The 12,194-nt window shown below is 35.6% G+C and overlaps 1 protein-coding gene and 1 long non-coding RNA gene across 13 annotated transcripts in view; one reads left to right on the forward strand and one right to left on the reverse strand.

The window, feature by feature from the left end:
• LOC139977523 (ephrin type-A receptor 3-like) overlaps nt 1–3,513 on the reverse strand; it is a 57,345-nt gene extending 53,832 nt beyond the window's left edge. For 2 of the 12 annotated variants that reach the window (XM_071986886.1, XM_071986887.1), the window contains exons 1-4: nt 3,419–3,491; nt 2,997–3,326; nt 2,305–2,334; nt 1,474–1,500 (exon numbers count right to left, since the gene is read on the reverse strand). In XM_071986886.1, the coding sequence (XP_071842987.1) occupies nt 1,474–1,500; nt 2,305–2,334; nt 2,997–3,326; nt 3,419–3,485 (454 nt within the window). In that variant the 5' untranslated portion in view covers nt 3,486–3,491. Of the gene's footprint in view, nt 1–866; nt 978–1,473; nt 1,501–2,137; nt 2,168–2,304; nt 2,335–2,996; nt 3,327–3,418 lie in introns of all 12 variants that reach the window. The other 10 variants (XM_071986878.1, XM_071986882.1, XM_071986881.1 and 7 more) reach the window with 10 other exon arrangements.
• The window catches only part of LOC139977535 (uncharacterized), a 106,428-nt gene that overhangs the window by 77,343 nt on the left and 16,891 nt on the right, over nt 1–12,194 (forward strand). The gene's annotated exons all lie outside the window — the stretch shown is intronic.

A 12,194-nucleotide genomic window follows, 5' to 3' on the forward strand; every position in this document is an offset into this window, starting at 1 on the left:
TTTTGGATGGCGCAGTTTCACTTTATTGTCAATACAGCTAACTTCACACTGTTCTAAGAATACTTTGTGGATTTCAAGGATTACATAGCACACACATACAAATGCAGTTATTCAGGGAATCGATCTCATCACAAACAAACTACTTTTATTTTCGTTTTAGGCAAGGAGTATATTAACTCACTTTCGTGAAAGTTTGATATGTAGTCTACATTCTGCATTCAGGTCAATACTCGTTCAACAGAAACAGTAAACTCTCAATTAAAAACAAAACACAGAATTCAACTCCCAATAATTCACTAATAGTATTGTTTTCTTTTCTATGTTAAAATCGGAGCAATTTGCATATATATATATATATATATATATGTTCAGAGAATTGCAATACTTTTCAAACAAGATTACAAAACACCAGTTATCATGTACATGATACTGGCATTGTAATCAAGGCTATTTTAGGGTTACAGAGCTAATATGATAAAGATATATTGTCGATACTTATTGCACAGCTATGATCTTGAAAGAAGGTTTGGTGTTGAGTAAGACGGCCTTGGAAGATATGTATGTAAATGTTAAGTCTCTGTTTCATTACGTTAGTATTGAAAACACGTTCAGAAGAGGAAAGGAACGGGCGGAAGCTAGTAGATACTTTATGAATTGTAAATAACTTATAAATAAGCAAAGAAGTTATAGTAGCATGGTATGGTCGTAATATATATGAACTATATATCTCATACCACAATCAAGTATATATATATATATATATATATATATATATATATATATATATATATATAAATATATATATATTTATATATATATATATATATATATATATATATATATATATATCATTGGGTTTAACTTACGTTTTTGCAGGGAGAAAAGTAACGCAAACGTGAGACCACAGCCTACAGCTATAGAAATTGTTACTCCAACGGTGATGATATACATTGTTAATGTCACATTGGGATGATTATCTGTATACAGGAAATGGAAAAATAAAATGGATTATTTTAAAATATCAGTGAATGAGGTACTATGTCAAATGATAATTCTTGATTCACAAGCGATTATTTTTACTTTAATTTCTTTAATTTTTCACTTCGTTCCATCCTGATAATTAGGACACTTCGTGGATTGCTGATAACTAAAGACATACTGTATCCTATTGACACATGTATACATGCATTCCGTAATATGTTTTGAACAGTTATTTAGTTGAGATTGAAAATTTCTCACTGCAGTAGGGGGTTGGCGGCATCCAGCAGTGTTGATGCTTACATACAGCAGTGCTACTGGATAGTAAAGTGGAGATGAGGTAATTAGAACTGACAAAGCTGCAGCTATGGTGTAGGCCGCCTACTATGTCTATATCCCTTAAAACTCATATTAGATATATATCATTTTGATTTATGCTCTCGTCACATCCGTAGTTAGCAAAAAAAAATGAACGAAAAGAACAACTCTGTTTACCCGTTGTTACAGGCACTGCATCTGTCACTAAGGGAAAAGAGAGAGACGATCGTTTTCTAAAATTACTTGGTTTTCAGTTTGAATTTTAATTTATTGAATAGTCAGACTGAGGATATGTGCTAGCTTTAGGTTCTTTCTTAGAAATGGGAAATAACATTGAATTCATATCTAGCAAATGATTAGAGCCACGTTGCACTTTCTCTACATTAAATAATAAATATCATATTTTGTATATGATTTATTTATGCTACACATAATATGGACTCGCTGACATTCCTTGTATCAATATCAGTGAAATATTATATGTCTCATTAGAATATTATAAGAAGTCATTTACATTTGCAAAAACGGTTTATTGATACTAATGGCAACACCTGTTGAAGACTTTCGAAGACTAACGCCAGTGCGTTGTTACACAGTTATCCATATTTCATCTCTTTTACACTATCTCTAAAGATGATTGCTGATTATGGAAACAAAATGTTTTATTGCAACAAGTATACAAGAAAAGAAATCTCTTAGGGTATTTCTCATATTTATGTTTTCTACCGTTTCCACTAAAAACTGAGTGTGCTTTCCAGTACACGATGAACACTTATTATAATACATTGTGTATTGTTATTAAAGGGAATATTAATTAGATTTTTATTGAAAATCAATTTACCATGTGGATCTCCCTGAATATTATCTTTGTCTGCAGAAAAGGAAAAAAATGTAAAAAACAAATGAGTTTCGCTTCCAGTACTCGATGAACACATTCTTAATAAAATAAATTGTATATTATGATCAAAGGGAGCTGAATTAGTTTTTTTTTATTGAAACTGATTTTACCATGTGGATCTCTCTGATTATTATCGTTGTCTGAAGAGAAAGAAAAGTAACAGTTACGTTTACTTTCATTGCCACTAAAATTTGAATATAACTTCCAGAATAAACTGTATCATTTTTATTAAGATATGTTGTTATGTTATCATGACGGAATATCATTTTATTTTTAATTGAAGATAAATTTTCCAGGCGGATCTCCTGGACTTTCAACTTTGTCTGCAGAATAAAGAAAATAAAACGAGCTACATAAACACTTCAACTTACTCCCATATTACTAACATATTTTTTAAAATGAGCACATTTTGCTTTGCTTTTCTATAAGAGAGGTAATTTTCTATAATAAAAATAATAATCAGCAGTTATTTTTACGACGCTTAAGCGACCACAAATGTGGGAGAAACCCGCAAAGGCTTATGGATTACAACTTACACGTCGGGTGGCTTCCAATTCAACATTTAAACTCAAATTTGGAATCTTTTCAATTTAGAAAGTCATTTCAGATGGGAAAACCGTAGATTGCTCTTGTAGGAAAAACCCACTTTACTATGACCCAGGAATCGAACCTCCCGATTGCTAAGCTTCATTGCTTCAAATGCCACCGCCTTTATCCTCTCGGCCACAGCACTGGTAAATTCAGCTTGTAATTAAATATTATAAATTCATAGTCACTTACAGAAGCAATGTAATCAACTCACCGTCTATTTCACATATGAGTGTAAATTTGGCCAACACTTTCTCTCCCTGTTGACATCGAATAAAGGATTCATTCTCATCTTCACAAGGTTTCACACTCAACGAAGCATTCGTCTCATGGCAGCTATTTACGCTTTCTCCAACACGTCCCCCCAAGTAAATCGCTCCGTGAGCAATGTTAGTCTCAGAATTGAACCATTCCACATTATTTTCTGTATAAACCGGGCAAACAAGGCAGACATGATCACACGACCTGGCATTACATACGGAGGTCGGAAAAGACTGACTGTAAACTAGTTCGTCACAAATGCAAGTTGATTGTTCTTGGTCGTCTGCAAACGAAACGTATAGCGCAATTTCATTGTAGATAATGTTATACTATCATTTATTTTCTATCAGATTTTAATGCACCGAATTTACTTACCGCAGAAAATAAACGACAGGCTGAGAAGAGCAAATAATATTGACCTTAATCGTGTCATGACGTTCATTGTATTGCAAGCACTATGTACACGACGGAAGCGTTTATATGATACAATTCTCATGTAACGATGTTAAAGTGAAATCAGCTTATAGTAATATTATAACCGTGAAACACAACGGAAACGTTATCTTTCACTTACTATTTTAATTACTAATATCCCCAGCGTTTGATGTACTGATTTATTTCAGTCTTTGATTTTCTAGTCATTGTTCGACTGAAGTATTTGTTTTATTTCGTTTGGCAAAATCACTTACAGGAAGATATCATCGAATATATTCAATTGAATGGTATTGGTATCGCTTTACGCTCATACTGAACAGGCGCGGATCCAGAGTGGGGGGGTCCAGGGGATCCGGACCCCCCTGCTCTTGGCCAAAAAAAGGGAAAAAAGAGGAAAAATAGAGAAAAAAAAGAGGGAGGCACTTTGCATGGCTAAATTGAATGGGGTTCCCTGTTGTACTTAAATATCCAAGAATTTCACAATGGATAGAGGGAAACCCATTCCCCTTAGACCCTAGGATCACTGAAGGCCAAACCCCTCACCCTTCGAGAATCCTGGATCTGGCCCTGCGTCAAACAGTGGTGACGGAACGGGAGGGGGGTTGGGGGCTAAAGGCATTATGATTTTTGTATCATCGCAACTCCTCTGATATGTATTACCATATTTCAAAGATTGTTTTTTTTTTCTCATCAATTGAGAAATTGCAGACATGAGATCCATATTTTCAGGCTAGGTACATGCAGCTTAGAATACTCGGGAAGTGCCGTTTCCGGCCATCTCGGAGTTTGTAACGCCAAAAATTGTCTGATACGATCCGCGTCAACCGATGGTGGCGCTTCGCTTAGATAGTCTTACGTTTAGGCGCGTCTGGACCAGTCGGATCCCCCTGTCACAAAACCTGCATCCGCCTCTGCTGAATTATGACGGATAATCTCATCTGAATCAGGTCTGAAAACCATCCAAGGGTTATCATTGTAATCATTGCGTGTGTTTTTTTTTTACCGAATGTAACCTTTGTTTTAAATATTGAAGTAGATAAATTTGGCTATTTTGTCAACCTGCATGAAAAAAATATCTCATTTCATTACTACGTCAAGAAGTAACGCCCAAGCACGGACGGAACACGAGACAACATACTTTCAATTTCTGTTTCCGATTGAGTTGGGCGAGTACTGTACCCGATACAAGATGACGTATGCTAACTAAGACAACATACGTACACCATATATTATATGTATACATATGGTGGACTAGGCGATGCTATATCGACAGACACTTAACGCATTAATCAAGTGGACTCGGTGTGTTATTGGTAAGTAAAACATGGTGACAGTAAGATGACGAAATGTCAGCACTTGTTTTGAGACAACGTTTATATATTTATATATATATACACACACACACACACACACACACACACACACACACACATACACACACACACACACATATATATATATATATATATATATATATATATATATATATATATATATATATTGAAAATCGTATTGAGTTGGAAAATCAAGTACAGTGAAAAACTTCCAGCCTAATTTTATTTCAATGTGTTATATTTTAATATCGATAATGTATCTACTAGTTTTAGGGTTCTGATAAGGATTACAGTAATCAATCAATGAAAGGTAATGCAATATTGGTTACGCAATACAATAATTATTTACAATTCGTTAGCTAACAACACCTTTTCCTATAATTTAAAACGTCCAATTTACAATGAGAGTACAATTTCCCGTTTCACTTTTAACGAGGTGTTACATTGCTCCCCATTGTTACATGTTTAGCACATGCATTTGACAAAGTAAAAAGAACATAATTGAACTGCCATCGTGTGTATTATTGGTTTGCCCTTACTTGTAGTTACAGTATTACTGTATTAGAATGAATATGGCTTTGGTCCTTCTTCCACGCAATGAAGCAATGACTGCTGGTTAGGATGATGTTCAGGTGTGACAAACATGCATCTTCCAGAGTGAATTTTGTTAAGATATTTTCAATGCAAACTATATTAGAGGTTTCACTGACTAATTCAATCTTCAGTTCTTTTGATGACGGTAACATTAAGAGATTGTAATATTGTTGGTGATGACGTTGTCATTGACTATGGAAATAACGAGAAAGAAGGCAATAAAGATGATGTTAAACACGAGGGTTATGAACACGTAGACGATTATAATGGTGATGATATTTCTTCCTTCTTTTTCCTCCTTCGGACAACTATCACTGTGATCAAATTGAATTTCAAAATGGGGATCACTTCATCAATTTTCCCAAATGTTTTCGACCATGGTAACTAATTTTGCAATGACATGTTGAAGGCTAAGATAAATAATAAACTCACCCCCAAACTTATGTTACTTTGCTCCTTCGATATTCCGCAATTCGCAGTGTCCACTCGAAGTTCGGGTCCAAACAGTTCGGGTGTATACAGTAAAACGTGGCTCACGTAATGGAGCCTCCATTCAGACTGACACTTAATCCAGGCCCGTCCTTCGTAGTAACTCACTGCTCTTCCTAACTGATAAATGTTTATTTATATAATAATTCGGTTACTTGTCCGAAACGTAATAATTGCTCGCTAGTAGTAATAATTCTGTAAATATGCTAGGGTCTGAACTTGCTCGCTACAGCTGCGTGTACAGTACTGTGATGGCTATGTAGCTCGAATATGAAGAGATGAATGATGATGCCTTGACTGTATAAAATCTCCACTAATTACGCTCCAGCTACTGATGAATATAGCGTTGATATGTAGTCGTTAAAAAGGCTGATGATAGGTACAACTCTCCGGTATCAAATCTTGTATGCAAGTGCCGTCACGCTAGAAGATTAAGCGAGAAGAGTACTGCTGATTACGCAGGGATGTGGGCAAGTCCATTATGCAAAAGGGTGATGATCACTACAGACATAATGTACTAAAAACGTACTAAAAAAATCGTTCCACAGTGACTATCAAACCAAATTCACAAATTGAGTATTATCACGACCTATGTGCTGGTATGGTCTTTCGCAACAATTTCATATTGACCCAACAAACAAATCTTATCTGCGTACTGTTAACTCGGGCCTGGTCATCCCTCAATGAAGTGTAAATATGAAAGACGGACATCAGAGAAAGTTTTTATTTTTAACGACCTTGTAATATTTGTGACGATATTCTGAACAAATGTTATGTAAACAAGTTTTACTGATTATTGTATGTCACCTAATTACTGGACATAATATATATCTCACTACCAGTACTGTGTTATCCATATCACCACGTGATGTTTTTGGTTTCGAATGTCACAAAGCAATGCTCTCACAGTCGTTCAGTTCACGTCATGTTACATAGCTTATGATTTCACATCTTGTCGGTATAATTCGTGCAATAGTTGAAAGATATTTATAATTTTATTTTTGGTAGCAATACGCAAAATATCACATTTTTGTATTCCTTGCCGAAGGCCAAAGGAATATATGAGATGATGATGGCGTGTGTATGTGACGCTTACTCGATATCTCAATAATTGAAACTTCGATTAAATTCATAACTAACATGTGGGTAACCCATATTAGGTAGAAAAACCTATTTGTTTTTGTAAAAGTAAAAGGTCATTCCAGGTCATCAGAGGTCAAAATGTTATAATCTTTTAAACTGCTTGTAGGCAAGATATCTTAGGAAGGGTGAAAAGGAGGAAAAGTAATGACTCTTAAGTAATATTTTGTTGATTTACCAACTTAGCATGTGGATTGCCCTTGGTAAAACAAGGCGCTGTGGAATTCCATACGGGTTAAATGTCAAAATTGGTAGTTTTGTGAAAAGCCATTCTACGGTACCTATAAGATGGACCATACTGTCATCACGTAGATATTTTAACACTATCATCATAATGCACAAGCCTATATCATTTCATCGCAGTAGGCATCCATAAAATATTTAAAAAAATTAATGTAGGAACAAAACCGATGAAATCTAAGCTGACACGCTGACAAAGCATATATCTTCCACTTGCACTTGGTGTTGAGAGAAAATCTTTGCCAAAAAATCATGGCAGCGATAACAGCAAGTTTGTCTCAAACTCCTTCAATTGTGGTATATTTTGCAAATAATGATCGATAACATGCAGAAAAAATACCTCAAGTAATAATTTAGGAGATGTTTGGCCACCTTAAGTGTTTTGGTATTCTGACACGAACACTTTCTCTTCACGTGTTTGTGAACGAACCTAATGGGATTGTTAGCTCAGTAGTTAACGCCGGTGCCTTCCAATCACAAGTCTCCAGTTCGAGTCACTCCAAGATTAATGTAAGTCGTCCAGTTACAGAGTTGTTGACAATTGACAATTCATAATCATGGACGTTAAATATGAATCACCAGTTAAACAAATAAAACGACTGCAAAGGCTCCAAAACATAGCAGCAAGGATCGTTACACTAACAAGAACATCTAGTCATATTACCCCAGTATTGCATGAACTTCATTGGCTGCCAGTATCTCAGCGGATTAGGTTCAAAGTCCTTCTTCTTGTGTTTAAGTGCCAGAACAACATGACACCTCCATACCTGCAAGATCTGATCCGTCTTTATCAACCAACAAGAGCCCTACGTTCTGCTGGTCATAGTCGTCTGGAGGTTCCGATCACCAAAACAAACAGCTATGGGAATAGAGCTTTTTGAGTGGCTGGGCCACGCCTCTGGAATGAGCTGCCTGCTGAACTCAGAACTGTTTCTAGTCTTACGACCTTCAAATCAAAGCTGAAAACCTTCCTTTTTAGACAGCATTACTGCAATTTTTAAACTGTGTATTAAATTTCTTTCATGTGCAATACTCAAACGTGAATGCTTTTTATTTTTCATACTCATTTATATTGTATTTAATTCTGCATTTTTACTACATATTTTGTGTCATATTTTTATATTTCTTTATTTGCTGTTACATAGCGTTTTAGAGCACTTTTGTGGATTTTACGCGTTACAAAATAAATTATTATTATTATTATAATCTAAGAGACTGACTTCGGTCAACTTGCGGCTTTGATAAGCCAATGAGGCTTCTTCTCGAGTTCCTGCTTGCAGGAGGATCTTAAATACATACATATTATGCTACCGTTGTTAGTGTATGACATAGTGAAGCCTTACCAACTCGACAGTTCCATGCTTTGTCGTCAAAAATGTTTTACATAAATGACAGTTAATCGTGCATTTCGAGCTGGATTTTCTGCATATCTACTCTAAAGAGGTCTTTTGCCGGAATAAAGTGTTTACACATTGTTAAAGTTTTGTTTATAGTAATCATGTAATGGTCTTATATTTTAACTTCAGATGGGGATGTCCACATCTTTACTGTAAGTAGTCTACTTGGGACGCTGGAACTTTACTTTACTTTGTATCGGGGTTGTCTTCGCATAACCAAGCCGCCATGATATCGATGTTTAATAAACATTTTTCATTGGTTTATAAATGCTCCTTGAAGTTTGTGCACAACCTACGCAAATGAAAATGCCGGAAAATAAAAAAAACATGCATATAGCGAACCATTTTACAGAGTTACTTCACATTGAGTAAGGATAGCTTTATCTGCTTGTAAGGATAGCCTTGCTAATATCAAGGTTTGACTAGCCCACGAGTCACTCTCCAAAATGTCGAGCGAAGTGCATTTCCTATTCGCCAACGCTAAAATTCGCCAACGCTAATGGCGAGTTGGCGACCGTATTTGTAGAGGCCTGATACGTGCTGCATTCCACGTTGATGAGTTCCTCTAGCTCCCTCTGACCAGTGCACTTGTCATACGAACGAAGGTTTTGATATGTCCGGTGCGGTCCTACTAAAACCCGCCTTTACACGCCTGGTGCAAACGCCGCCGGCGGAACATAATTGTCATATTGTTTTTGCTGAAGGTCCAAGCTCAGTTTGGGTCAATACAGCCCAAACTGTGAATACCCTGCAAACATGATATATCCAAAACACTCTCCCTTTAAACCGGATCATTGACGGCAGAGTGCTCTTGTATCAGATATTTTCATTTCAATGTGCTCACATCAAAGAAGAACATTAGGGCGGTGGTCCCCAGGGCTCAATACATTCATAGTCGCGAATGGTACCATATTTTCATATTATTTAATGAATTTGATAAATACATAATGAAATGCAAGGACTTTGCTAACACGCTGATCATCAAGGACATGGTAGTTGCGATCGATTTATCTTAACCACAATTTCTAGTTGATCATGGTATTCGAATTCCGGTTTGACCAATGATCTTTTTAGTCCTTCAAAGCGGGAGCATAACATATTAAGACACAGTACAATCAATGCACATTGTTTTGAAGATTTATGGGTGGTATACGTACATTTCTCAGTTGTCATTCCCATGATTGTGTAGTTGATGCACTACAATTAAGTGTAGATGACTTAACATAACTACAGCTGCACATACAAATGTTAAAAACATTTCAATAGATACGTTCAGTACCCTCTCTACAGAGGATAACGAAGGTTCAGCCTTAGATCGTTTCGTGTGAATGTATTGTTCCATTCAATATGTGTGAGATACGGTGCTTTAACATAAATATTCGAGCATGTTTCACCTCCAAAGGGGGCGTCTTCATCCTCGACGGTTTGATATGTCTTCTTAAAGGATGATGAGGTGTTTAGTAAAATCCTCAGGTTCTTAAAAATTTACAAGCGAACCAAGTGCTGGTAGGATTGACACACATAAAATGTACTAAAGCCGTGACACGGAGGGGGTTCATTACCTTGTATAAAATGTTTTATCTAATACTCAATCCTAACCAATTCTCACGAACTTGTATTGAACGTTGCGATTCTTTTGGCCTTAATTTGCGGTATATTTACTATATATTGCTACGTTATACAGCGTGAACGAAAAGGTATCTTCTTTGACATCTAAGTAAATATTCGACATTATATCTTAGGTAAATCTTTTGCCAGGACACCACCACCTTCCAATGTAATGGAGCAAAATATTGAGATGAGGTTTTCAAGTTGCAGTGTGGAATATATTTCGTTTAAATAAAATTGTCAAATTGTATGTTAACACTTAACAGCAAAATATTTTGGAACGTTACTCATATTTGGCTGTACAACAAAGTGAAAATGGATTATGTGCGACCCGTTTGTAATTTTCGGAGCCCTCGGGCTTTTCAACCCCTATAAATTTAGTCTACACTCAATGTTGCACTTTGAAGTGTAGAGACACATGAGTTTGTTATAAACATTGCACATTGCAAGATTAATTCCATGCCCATCTCTGCTGCAGACCATCGATGTTTTCTGAAAACAACTTCCCTTACAGGAAACAGTGTCATTGTTGGTAAAAAAAAAAATGATCTACTGACAACGTTAGCATATAGAACGAAAGAGGAACGTGTTTTTAACTGTCAATTGACTCTTGTTGCGCCATCTATTGTTGTCCTGGTTGGAGTCACCGTTAATGTTACACGATGCATATTATAATTAAGTCACACGATGTTAGTATTTAGCAGGCTGTCTGATAATCCTTGCACAGAGAAAGAAAGTTTTAACCCTCAGTCGACTATTTTAATGGACTTGCCCCATCTATTTCACTCTGTTTTTGGCGTTACCATTAATGTTAAACTAAGCTATAGGGTAAATAACTCACATGATGTCAGCATTCAGCAGGGTGTTGTGGGTGATAATCGATCCAATAAAATATTCGACATGTTGAACGGATTATCTGAAATTTTCTCTTTATCAACAAATATGTGTTTCAAATTGTATATTTATATTAACGGTAACACAATCCTTCACAGATTAATACGTTCATAATTAATGAGTGATTAATTTTTGGATATCAAATCAGAATCGTTGACTAAGCACAGTAGTATCATTGCGTCAAACTATACTAAACGCTCATGCTGTAAAAGAGGGTGTAGCTTTTGTTAAGAGTTGTTCAAAAATATCTTCATTTCAGTTTTATATTAAGGCAATAATATCCGAGTACTGATTGTTCTAACATTAGCAGTTTTCCGTAGTCTACTCTCTTGCAGGTTTTTGCTTCTTTGCAATTGGAATATTTAATATTCTTTTCAGTTGGATTATCTCCTCTGTGGAAAGTTCTGTCTTGTCAATTTTATGTCACGCAGAATGCTTTCATTTTTGGTTTCTATACTAATAGTTTGACAACTTTGTTTGTAGTTTCTTTTTATTCGTGTTTCGTTGAAATTTGGTTAAATTCTGAGATAGACTCCTGAATGACATGTTCATACGTGAGAGGCAGGGAGAGGCGGAAGAACCGGATGCATTTAATGGATAAAGGAATCAATTAAAGGATGTAATAAGTTAAGCAGGTAAATATTATTCGTATTGACAACGCATTGTGATAACTCTAAAAACTAAATAAATGAGGGAGGTGGGTAGAAAACATTTAACTTGGAAAAGAACTACTTTTCATTAGGGTCATATTTATCATTTATAAATTCTCTTTGCTAAGAAGAATGAATTCTCAATATCATACATGACCATATTGGTAATGATATTAACATTTTTATGCGTTTAATCTTTCATTGTATGTTATAACAGCTATGAATGGAAACAAACTCGTTTCTATATACGACCGAAATTACAACAATGTTAAAGCAATAACAAATGACAAATATTAGAATCACGCGATTTCTGTTCGGTTGTTAACAATTTGTCGTTAAGTGGTTAATATCTTTCACTTTTCCTTTCAAC

Source organism: Apostichopus japonicus, chromosome 12 (genome assembly GCF_037975245.1).
Source record: "Apostichopus japonicus isolate 1M-3 chromosome 12, ASM3797524v1, whole genome shotgun sequence".
Lineage (NCBI taxonomy): Eukaryota > Metazoa > Echinodermata > Holothuroidea > Aspidochirotida > Stichopodidae > Apostichopus > Apostichopus japonicus.